At 40.4% G+C, this 12,092-nt stretch overlaps 1 protein-coding gene across 5 annotated transcripts in view; it reads left to right on the top strand.

Moving 5' to 3' along the window:
* Positions 1-7,757, top strand: part of agfg1a (ArfGAP with FG repeats 1a) — a 45,063-nt gene extending 37,306 nt beyond the window's left edge. For 4 of the 5 annotated variants that reach the window (XM_029714921.1, XM_029714919.1, XM_029714922.1 and 1 more), the window contains 5 exons: positions 4,034-4,135; positions 5,257-5,304; positions 6,186-6,338; positions 6,432-6,526; positions 6,653-7,757. In XM_029714921.1, coding sequence (XP_029570781.1) covers positions 4,034-4,135; positions 5,257-5,304; positions 6,186-6,338; positions 6,432-6,526; positions 6,653-6,712 — 458 coding nt within the window. In that variant the 3' untranslated portion in view covers positions 6,713-7,757. The remainder of the gene's footprint in view (positions 1-4,033; positions 4,136-5,256; positions 5,305-6,185; positions 6,339-6,431; positions 6,527-6,652) is intronic. The other variant, XM_029714920.1, reaches the window with a different exon arrangement.
* The last annotated feature ends 4,335 nt before the right edge of the window (positions 7,758-12,092 follow it).

Below are 12,092 nucleotides of genomic sequence, written 5' to 3'. Positions count from 1 at the left end.
GTGTTGTGATGCAAAAATCCTAGCAAAATGCTTGACGCATAGAGTTAAAGTATTGTCAGATATTATTCATCCAAATCAGACAGGTTTTTTACATGGATGATACATTGGAGATAATTTAAGACAAGTACTGGAAACAATAGAATACTATGCAATATCGGGGACACCAGGCCTGGTTTTCATAGCTGATTTTGAAAAAGCTTTTGATAAAGTACAACTGGAGTTTATATATAAATGCCTAGAATATTAACATTTTGGGGAATCTCTTTTAAAATGGGTTAAAGTTATGTATAGTGACCCTAGGTGTAAAATAGTAAATAATGGCTACATCTCAAAGTTTTAAACTATCTATAGGAGTAAACAAGGTTGTCCACTATCAGCATATCTATTTGTTATTGCCATCGAAATGTTAGCTGTTAAAATTAGATCAAACAATAATATTAAGGGATTAGAGATCCGTGGCTTAAAAACTAAGGTGTCATTGTACGCTGATGATTCATGTTTTCTTTTAAAATCACAATTAGAATCTCTCCACGGCCTCATAGAGGATCTAGATACTTTTGCTATCCTCTCTGGATTAAAACCAAATTATGATAAGTGTATTACGTATTGGATCACAAAAAAATGCACATTTTACATTACCATGTAGTTTACCAATTAAGTGGTCTGACGGAGATGTGGACATACTCGGTATACAAATCCCCAAAGAAAGAAATGATCTCACTCCAATAAATGTTTTATAGAAAGTTAGCAAAAATAGATAAGATCTTGTAACCATGGAAAGGAAAATACCTGTCTATTTGTGGAAAAATCACCCTGATTAACTCTTTAGTCATATCACAGTTTACCTATTTGCTTATGGTTTTGCCTACACCTAGTGACCTGCTTTTTAAATTATATGAACAAAAAATATTCAATTTTATTTGGAATGGCAAGCCAGACGAAATTAAAAGAGCCTATTTATATAACGAATATGAATTCGGAGGGCAGAAATGATTAAATATTAAAGCATTAGACATCTCACTAAAGCCATTAGTCATACAAAAGTTATACTTAAATCCAAACTGGTTCTCTAGTAAATTGGTACGAATGTCTCATCCTATGTTCAAGAATGTCCTTTTCCCTTTTATTCAGATTACACCTGCTCACTTTCGGTTGTTTGAAAAGGAAATCATCTCCAAAATATTGTTACATTTTTAAACAAGCCTTAAAAAGTTGGTTGCAATTTGTTTAATCCACCTGAAAAGACAGAACAAATAATACAACAAATATTGTGGTTAAACACAACATTTCAAAGAAGTTTTTAAAATCAAAAAATGTATAATATCATAAAAAAATGAATGATATCATAAATTGGACTGGTGGAGTGATGTCACACATGCAGCTAACACAGACATATGGAAATGTCTGCTCTACCCAAAATTACAACCAACTAATTGCAGCATTACCACAAATGGAAGAGGCAAGTAGAAGGGGAAGAAAGTAAGGAACTTGTATGTCGGCCCTGCATTAAAGAATATAAATGGTTAAAGAAAAGTGTGATAAATATAAACATATACCAATTTAATTTAAGGATGAAAAACTGACAGCTGTGCCATATAAATTGCAAAATAGTTGGGAAGAGATTTTCAATGTACCCATTCCATGGCACATGGTTTATGAATTGATACGCAAAACAACGCCGGATTCAAAACTTTTTAAATTACTATACAAAATTCTTGCAACCAATAGAATGTTATATATATGGGGGTACTATCTTCCCAGCTCTGCAGATTTTGCTGCGAGGAGGCAGAGTCATTAGATAATTTATTTTGGTATTGTCCATATGTAGCTTGTTTTTGGTCACAGGTATGTTTGAAGGAATGGTTGAAGGATTGCAACATTTGCGTAGAACTAACGCTGCAGATGGCAATACTGGGTGATTTGAAAAGTCATAGTCAACCGATCAGTAATATAATAATTATTTTAGCAAAAATGTACATTTTTAATTTACAATCTGTAGGAGCTATGAGAATAGAAAGGTTCAGTACTTTTGTGAAGCATCACAGCACAGTTGAAAAATATATGGCAAATAGAAATCCAAAATGGATGGTGTTAAGAGATGGATGGGAGGGGTTGAATGGAGCTGAAGGGTGGGACTAATAACAAGATAACCAATGTAAAACATAGGGGGTCTGTAAAATGTATATAGGTTCAGAAATGTTGTGAAATAGCACAGTTACAAATATAAATCAAACTGGATGGACATCAGAAATAGAGGACTAAAAACAAACAAAATGTAACTATTGTAAAATAGATTGTGTCTGTATAAGATGTATAAACTGAAGGTTGAAGCCTAAGTGTTATTGTTTATTAGTTTACTCCAATTGGGGGAAGGGTGGTTGGGTTTGCGGGGAATAATAAAGATATATTCTAAAAAAAAGTATCGTATGTATGTATGTATGTATGTATGTATGTATGTATGTATGTATGTATGTATGTATGTGTGTATGTATGTGTATATATATTTATTTACCAAAAAAAGATATGGGAGATTGTTGCTTCCATCAATGTAATTGTCTTCATCATTTCCAATCTTTCCGTAATATTAAGCTGATCCACCCCTAAAAAAACATATCCTGTAATAGTAATTTCCCCTTTCATATCATCACACACTTCACTATTTTCTCATTTATTTCATTCACACACCACACTTCACTATTTTCTCATTTATTTCATTCACACATCACACAGAACTTGCTTAGGTATTCACTCAGAATCCCTAAATAACGTTATCAATCGAAGTCCACACAGAACTTTGTTCAGTTCACACACAACTTTCTTAGGTATTTACATCCATACCACCAGCAACAATCAGCACGGCAAAGTCAGCCTGCGCGGTACCAGTGATCATGTTCTTGAATCTCAGTGTCCGGGGGCATCAATGAGCCCTTGTCCATCTCAGCTGCTTCCTTCTCAAACTTTTCAATGGTTCTCCTGTCAATGCCTCTGCACCTGTAGATCAGATGGCCGGTGGTGGTGGACAGAATCCATATATAACGATATCAATCCAAGTCCACAAAGAACTTTGTGCAGTTCACACAGAACTTGCTTAGGCATCCACACAGAATCCCTATACAACGTTCAGTTCACAGAACTTACTTAGGTATTCTTTCAGACGCGCACACACACACTCGAGATGCTATTTCCTGCTTCTTGTTGTTTACATATTCAAACGACGTTCACACAGAACATTCGTGCAGTTCACACAGAACTTCCTTATGTATTCATACAGAATGCCTATTTAACATTATAAACGAGGTTCACCAAACCTTTGCCTAGTTCTCTCTTACAACTTGGATCTCTTCTTAAACAAATGTATTACTTCATTTAAATGTACTTATTGAAATCAGTTGAGTTGTCCTAGGTTTCGTGGATGTTGTGTTTCCTCCCGGACGCGTCCCACAGTGGAGGTCTGGTCCGGGTGGGTCCTCGTCCTCTTTTAGTGAGACAGGAATATCCCTTTACGCCGTTCAAAGAATGTGCCACCGGTGTTCCCTCGCAGACCCTCACTGATGGATCACATCGAGAAGATCAAACATCCTGTTTTGTGGCGCCAGAATTGTCGTGGAAATTCACCACTGAGGACTCAAAGTAAATGAATCAATCTTTATTATCACGGCTGGAGAGGTTCACAAATTCAATCCAAGCTTGATGAAAACTCTGAAGGGGAGATTCCCTTTCAGTCCTTTTTAAACTGCTACACAAACAAGTCATAAGCATGGTTGGTTCCTGTATGTGACTGATGTATACAACACAAGGCTTTTGACCTTGAAACTGAGACATTGTATCACTTTAGGTTATTACAAAAGCAGCCTTGTGCTAAACATACGATCACATACACACAAGGAAATTTCCATCTCAGACCGATTCCACACTTCGGGGAGAAGGGGGTAGATTAGAATTGGACCGTAAATTTCTACAGAGCTGAAGTAGAGACTTAGCTACTCAGAGATGAACTGATATGAGTTTGATGTCTCCCCTTTCCTTCTGCCAGGTCCATCAACAAACCCCTTTGCTGCTGCAGCGGTTGCCCCAGCAATAGCCACCACCAACCCCTTCCAGAGCAATGGGAGAGCAGCGGCTATGGCAGCAGCAGGTGGGGACACGCCATGGATGTTTTGCATACCCAATGTACTTGAAACTAAAGCCATAGGCTTTGTCAGAAATCATTCTTGCCTACTACTCACTAAAATTCTATACTATGTACTAACCGTACTACATACTGTTTAGAACATACTGTTTAGTAAAAATGTATGCAGTAAGCAACAGATATCAGCATACTAGACACACGCATACTTAGAAGGCGTCATGTAATGCGCAATTGGGTTGTGCCCCGCCATTCGTACATCACGTCTGATCATCTGATTATCAGCTGTTGTCAAATACATGTGGGAGTCTGAAAATACAATTATCTTCCTCAATAGCATGCAGTGAATTCGTACTTGATGAAAAGCCAAAATGAGTATGACATCCTGGCATTTTAAGCTTTCTACGTTTTCGAAATATCACATACTCTAAAACGTTCTATTTCGCGCATACCCAATCAACATACTATTTAGAACACAAGTACGGGTAATCGGACACGGCCACTGAGTTAGAGGGTGCGCTTAACCCAAAACCTGTCATGGGCAGGCCCATTGCAAAGATAGTTGATGAGCTCTAAAGTACATCTCTATGACTAAAGCTGATCTAACTGTCGTGGTTAGCGGCCATTTTGAGGTAGTGCAGAAGAAAAACATGTTTCACAGATGGCAACTATATTCCAAAGTCATGCTAAAATATCACAAATTAACTGAGGCAGGTGATGATGTAAAATATTCTCTAAGTAGCAAAATTCAAAGAATAGCCTAGCAGTCAACCGAAATCTCACAAGTCCATATTCTTAGATAACTTTTTACGGAGGATGATTGACCACCTGAAACCCTGTAAGAGGACTCATGGTCATGGTCATCAGAGGGCATAATGAGTTTATGAACCAGATGCCTTCACTTCATCTAATTGTATTCATCTTAAAGTAAGTATTTTGCCTGGGGCTCGGCTGCTACAAGATGGCAGCATTATTCACTAACAATTGTCTGTAGCTAAATGAGGATACAGTCCAAGTAGTAACAGTTGGTGACTTGAGTGTTTCTGTTATAAGCGTGAAGGTGTGTGCTTATGTATGTCTACGTGCAAATTATGATGGCTCTATCTGATTGCTCTCGTGATGCTCGACAGGCCTGTTGGGGGCTCTGCATGGGCAGGGTTACCCTCCAGCCCACTTTGGTAGGTTCCCTCCTCCTCTTCCAGCTCACTCCTATTCTCCCTCCTTTCTGCCTCCGTGTCTTGGCTGTGGCAGTGCTTCCTAGAGCTCCCCTGAGCATCCTGTGACTGTCTCGCCGACTGCATGTGTTGTGTCCCCTGACCTCTGACCCCAGTCCTACTTCTACTGTATATGTGAGTGTGGGGGTCCTGATGCCTCAACTGCCCTCACCAATCCCCCCCCCCCCCATCCCCCGCCCTCACTAATGCTTCCAGACTGTAGTGATGTGACATCGCCGATTGCCCCCTGCCGGCCAAGAGAAATAGCCTAACTAACAGTCGTAGCTTTTCAGCCTATAGCTGTTGGCGTTGTGTATGTCCTCCAGTTGAGCTCTGAGGTTATAAACTGGTGTTGAAAGGACATCAAACTGCTAGATAACCATTTAAGAGTATCCTTGAACTGCACAACCATCTTGACTGTAAGCTTTTTATAGTTTTTCACCCACCTGGATTCTGTACACTGCCTTTGCTAAGAGTGCTTATACCCTGAGTGCTGTAGTACTGTAACTGTGTGCTAGATGCTGTGTACTTTAATGCTGGTTATGTTACGGATAGAGCTAGTCTCTGAGACCCGTTCTAGTCACAAAGTAGTTTTTCTGCTGTTGCTGTGTTTGTTTCTCTGTATTTAATTGTACACTGCTCAGTAAAGGTGTTTTTCATTCAGGTTGTGTGCAAATGTTAACCTGGCGTCAGGTGTGATTATAGCTAGACTGGGTGGGTGGGTGCTTTACATACTTTGTGGTCTGCGTTAGCACTTAGCAGTAATTGTGTAGCGTGAGCTCTGTGTAACTGATGTGATATTTTGTAGATTGTGAGTGTCCTCTCCTCTTCCGCCTATCTTGCAGCCACGTTTGGCACAGGGTCCATGAGCATGCCAGCTGGATTCCGGAACGCTGCTACCTACAACCTCCCCACCAGCTTCAGTGGGACCTTCCAACAGCCCTTCCCAGGCCAGGGCCCCTTCCCTCAGCCTCCGGCCTATCCCCAGCAACCCAACGGTGCGTGGGTGTATGTGTGCTTTGCATGAATTTGTGTAGTGTACCCCTTTTCATTTAAACCTTGAGTATTTACCTCTTTCTCTGGTCCACCAGGGGGAGGGTTTTCAGCCTATGGACAGGCCAAGGCTGTGGTGACCCCCTTTGGGCAGGTGATGACTGCACCCGGGGTCTCTAGTAACCCCTTCTTGGTGAGTGGGACCATTGGTTGAAAACCAAGTGTCCACAGTCTCCATTTGATAAAACTTGTGTTAGTTTCACTAGTGGTGATTTAATGGCTCCCTTTCTCCCTCTCTCTGTCTTTGTTGTCCTTCCAGGCGGGCGCCCCTTCAGGACACTACCCCTCAGGAAGCTCTTCAACGAATCCTTTCTTATAGCGCTGCTCCACCTGAACTCCACCACTAAGGTGTTGTCAACTGGCGTGCTCCTCTCTCACCTCTTGCACTGTTTTGTTGAACAAGACGCTTTAAAAAGAAAAACACAATGTTTCTAAAACTGGTATTTTGTATTAAGTGACGTAACTGACACCGTCCATGGCAGCAAAAAACAAAACAAGGTAAAGGTGTGTAGAGGGAAGGGGTGGTGGTGTTAGGGGCGGCAGGAAGCCTAGCTGTTAAGAGCGTTGGGTCAGTAACCGAAAGGTCGCTGGTTCGAATCTCTGAATTGACTAGGTTAAAAACATGTCTGTGCCCTTGAGCAAGGCACTTAACCCTAATAGCTCCTCCTGTAAGTTGCTCTGGATAAGAGGGTCTGCTAAATGACTCAAATGTAAATGTGTTAAAGGGGTGGAGTTTCCTCTCATCCTCCATCTAACATGTGATCTGGCCTGGCCTCAGCTGAGCCAAATGTATATTCAAACTGGCTGATACTAAGTTATTGCAAAATATTCCCATTCATTACACTGCAATTCTGTAAATATTTTTTTCTTAGCAGAAATTAGCTCTGTGCATATCAGTATTTGTACCTTTAACACGTGTTTAAGGCAGAACTGTTACTTGGAAAATCTTAGAGGACTACTGTGAGTTACTGTATTTGTAAAGAAGAACCAAAAGCGGTTTGTACAGTGTGGTATCGGTAGGACTATTTTTACAGAGAATAAGAGGAGAACATGCGTTTCATAATTTGTTACAGAAGAGGGGGAGGAGTCTCTCTCTTCTTCTGTGATTGGCCTCGAGGGCAGAGACTCCACCTGGAAGAGGATGGGCTCTCACCTGTCCTGCTGTCCACCACAATATAGACTGAAGACCACTGATGTTGGATGTTAAAGACATTTAAGTTAATGTGTATATATATATTAAAATGAATTTTAACTAAAAAGAATGACCAAACCATGTCTTTGTATTGCTGCACTGTACATCTCCATTTTCATATATTGAAATATTTTTGATATACTGTGTATAAAAAGATTTCTATCACGATGAAGATGTTGCGGTCTGAATCCTGTGGAGCTGTTACTCTTGCTCAGGAGTATAGACTGTGTAAAGAATATCAAACAAACAGACCTGAATGTCGTCAGTGGCTTTAATTCAGAATGGAACAATGTACCAAAAAATGGTCCAACCGAAAACAAAAATGTGCTTTTTTCAGGTAGAAACTCCTCGTTTCAAAATGTTTTCTCCCATTCCGGGCCTACCGAACATGGCTCAGTGGTCAGTTTCTTCAGCTCAGAGTCTTTGTTCAGGGCCAGTGTCACTGTCTTTCAGACTTGGAGGCTCCTCTGCAGTGGTGAAGTCTCTGGCTTTGCCACCCTGTCATAATCATGTACACACCCCTCAGAAAGAAAATGACAGCGATGGCTGAGAAGTAGCTTCCATAAATGGTGAACTGCAAGAAAGAGTGGAAAAGCTTTAAGCTTATTCCTTGCTCTTCAGTCGTAGGGCTAGCAAGCAGGTCTTATTATTGTCCTGTGACACTTGAACTGTTAACTCACCTGTGGGATGATGCCCAAGCCGAGCCCCCTGTCATCCACCACAACGGCTGGGATGATAGTCTGAAGGATAAAAGCCCCAAAGTTGTTTGCTCCGTTGATCAGTGCATATCTCTCCATGGAGATCTCTGTAGCAATTTGGAACCTGGAAGGAAAGGGGGCACATGTTTTTCCCTCTACCAAATATTAAAGGGTAATTTTGTAACATTTCAGATCTAAAAAGGGGTCCACGTCCCAGGCCATTTAGTTTTTTTTTTAGATCCAGCTATATCCCACAATCTAAAATTAATAGAATAAATAGATCAACACCATGGGGCCGATTCAGACCCAAGTTATACGCACGCAAATTGAACTTAATTCCATTTTTATCCCCTTTTCTCTCTACTCCACATGTTTCAGCCAGCTATCAGGGTTCAGGGTGGTGATCACAGAAATGTAGGTTTGGTAGAGGGGTGTCTACAGATATGCTGTATTCTGACCTTCGTTTAATTCCCTCATAATTCCACCACCTTTATGCGTGATGAAACAATGAATAATGTCGAGCAACCTGTCTGTTCTAAGTGGAGCAACATCTAGGCCAACTTTATTTTTTCCAATAGAAATAGCACCATTCTCCGTGCACTGTAACTTACAAATAGATAAGCGCTAGGTAAATGATTAAGTTGTGTGGATAAGGGGATTGTAAATATATTTTACCCTATGATTGCTGGAGACAAAATTAATGTAAAACCAGTCATATGGCAGAAAACTGAAGCATATCAATTTTCCCACAGTGAGGTTTATGAAATGCTGGCCTTCAGGGATGAATTTTGGAGACCCAAACTATAGGCGTCTGTAGCCATGCACAAATGACAGCATAGTGCCAAACCTATCAAACATTTCTACAATGTTTTAATTATATGCCTGGACTTTTCACTTTTTATTTTTTTTCAATTTGTATGGTGTTAAATATTAGCCACTATCAGTAGCCATCGTCAGTTATACCAATACATTTTGAACTCGCTTTAATCTTAGTTTCTCTACATTTTGCATCATTCCATCACATCATTAGTTTACCTTTCATCTGTCACATTTGTGTGACTGTTCCTGAGGATCGCTAGCAATAGTGGATCATATTAGACTAACGTATTACCAGCAATAAGTTGGGACTATAGCCTATTTGAATCATGGAACACAGACCATACTTAACAGTTTAAACCTGGAGCCTGGCGCATGGTTCACGACGACTGGACCGTTGTCATCACAGTTCCATGATTAGTGAGGATTATTAAGGTGGATTTATAGGAACACGGTTCTACTTCTATTGTACCCTTTTCTCACCTTCCAATATTTCATTAATTAAACAATTGAATATGGAAACTTTCAGGATGAATCAAAACACTATTTTTGATTCACCAATACATTTAGTGCGTAGAGGCACTGTAACCAGTTTTTTTAATTATTATTCATAAATACTTCCCTAACCCTAAATAATCATCAGTATTTTTAAATCTACCATTTGGTGCTGAAAAGGAGATGAATATGAGTGTGTTTAGAAGGCTTGCTTTCATTGATCCCTAATATTCTGAACCGTGCATCAAAGCTGGGACCGGGAGACTGAAAAACAGCTTCTACCTCAAGGCCATCAGACTGCTAAACAGCCATCACTAACTCAGAGAGGCTGCTGACTACATAGAGACTCAAATCATTGGCCACTTTAAGAAATGGATCACTACTCACTTTAAACAATGCCACTTTAATGTTTACATACCTTACATTACTCATATGTATATACTGTATCTTATACCATCTTTTGCATCTTGCCTATGCGGCTTGGCCATCGCTCATCCATATATTTATATGTACATATTCTTATTCCATCCCTTTAGATTTGTGGGTATTAGGTACCCATTTGTGGGGAATTGTTAGATTACTTGTTAGATATTACTGCACTGACTGATCTAGAAGCATAAGCATTTCGCTACACTCGCATTAACATCTGCTAACCATGTGTATGTGACCAATCAAATTTGATTTGATTTCTCTCCATATGTTTTAGTGACTCTGTGGAGTGAATTCAAATTAAAGGTACACCAAATGTAAAGGGATGGCTATAGATAAATGTACTGAACGCCCTATTCAATGAAAACTCCATGTGAAAATGTTGGCCAGCAAGTAGGAGGGTTTTCAGTGGTTAAATTAAATGTATTCAGTGTGTGCAAGGGAACCACACCTGCAAAGCCCGTTATTCACCTGCATAAGGTAAGTCTGAAAAGTAACTATTAAGAAGTGCGTAGGAAAGGCATGCATTTCCTAAGTTTGAATCGGACCCCATGTCATTTCCAGATTTGCAGTGCTTATTTTTTTCCATTAATTTGGGCATGAGGCATGTAGCTACAGTGCATTCGGAAAGTATTCAGACCCCTTGACTTTTTCCAAATGTTATGTTACAGCTGTTATTCTAAAATTGATTTTTTTTAAATTCCTCATCAATCTACACACAATACCCCATAATAACGAAGCAAAAACAGGTTTTTAGTTTTTATACATTTGCAAAAAATTCTAGCAGATTTACATAAGTATTCAGACCCTTTACTCAGTACTTTGTTGAAGCACCTTTGGCAGCGATTACAGCCTCTAGTCTTGGGTACAACGCTACAAGCTTGGCACACCTGTATGTATTTGGGGAGTTTCTCCCATTCTTGGGCCACTGAAGGACATTCAGAGACTTGTCCCGAGGCCACTCCTGCGTTGTCTTGGCTGTGTGCTTAGGATCATTGTCCTGTTGGAAGGTGAACCTTCGCCTCAGTCTGAGGTCCTGAGCGCTCTGGTGCAGGTTTTCATCAAGGATCTCTCTGTACTTTGCTCCGTTCATCTTTCCCTCGATCCTGACTAGTCTTCCAGTCCCTGCTGCTGAAAAACAACCCAACAGCATGATGCTGCCACTCCAATGCTTCACCGTAGGGATGGTGCCAGGTTTCCTCCAGACGTGACGCTTGGCATTCAGGCCAAAGAGTTCCGTCTTGGTTTCATCGGACCAGAGAATCTTGTTTCTCATGGTTAGAGTCCTTTAGGTGCCTTTTGGAAAACTTCAAGCGGGCTGTCATGTGCGTTTTACTGAAGAGTGCCTTCCGTCTTGCCACTACCATAAAGGCCTGATTGGTGGAGTGCTAAAGAGATGGTTGTCCTTCTGGAAGGTTCTCCCATCTCAACAGAGGAACTCTGGAGCTCTGTCAGAGTGACCATCGGGTTCTTGGCCACCTCCCTGAACAAGGCCCTTCTCCCCCGATTGCTCAGTTTGGCCGAGTGGCCAGCTCTAGGAAGAGTCTTGGTGGTTCCAAACTTCTTCCATTTAAGAATGATGGAGGCCACTGTGTTCTTGGGGACCTTCATTGCTGCAGAAATGTTTTGGTACCCTTCCCCAGATCTGTGCCTCAACACAATGCTGTCTCGGCGTACTACAGACAATTCCTTTGATCTCATGGCTTGGTTTTTGCTCTGACATGCACTGTCAACTGTGGGACCTTATATAGAAAGGTATGTGCCTTTCCAAATCATGTCCAATCAATTGAATTTACCAAAGGGATGATCAATGGAAACAGGATGAACCTGTGTTCAATTTCGAGTCTCAAGGCAAGGGTCTGAATACTTATATAAATAAGGTATTTCTGTTTTTAATTTGTAATACATTTGCAAAAAAAATACCTATTTTCGCTTCATCATTATGGGGTATTGTGTGTAGTTTGATGAGGAAAAACAGTTTAATCCATTTTAAAATAAGGCTGTAACGTAACAAATTGTGGAAAAAGTCAAGGGATCTGAGTACTTTCCGAATGCACTGTGGATCTGTC

The sequence above is a fragment of the Salmo trutta genome, chromosome 26 (genome assembly GCF_901001165.1).
Source record: "Salmo trutta chromosome 26, fSalTru1.1, whole genome shotgun sequence".
Classification (NCBI taxonomy): domain Eukaryota; kingdom Metazoa; phylum Chordata; class Actinopteri; order Salmoniformes; family Salmonidae; genus Salmo; species Salmo trutta.
Note: the sequence above shows the minus strand (reverse complement) of the source record. Positions and strands in the feature narration are given on the sequence as shown.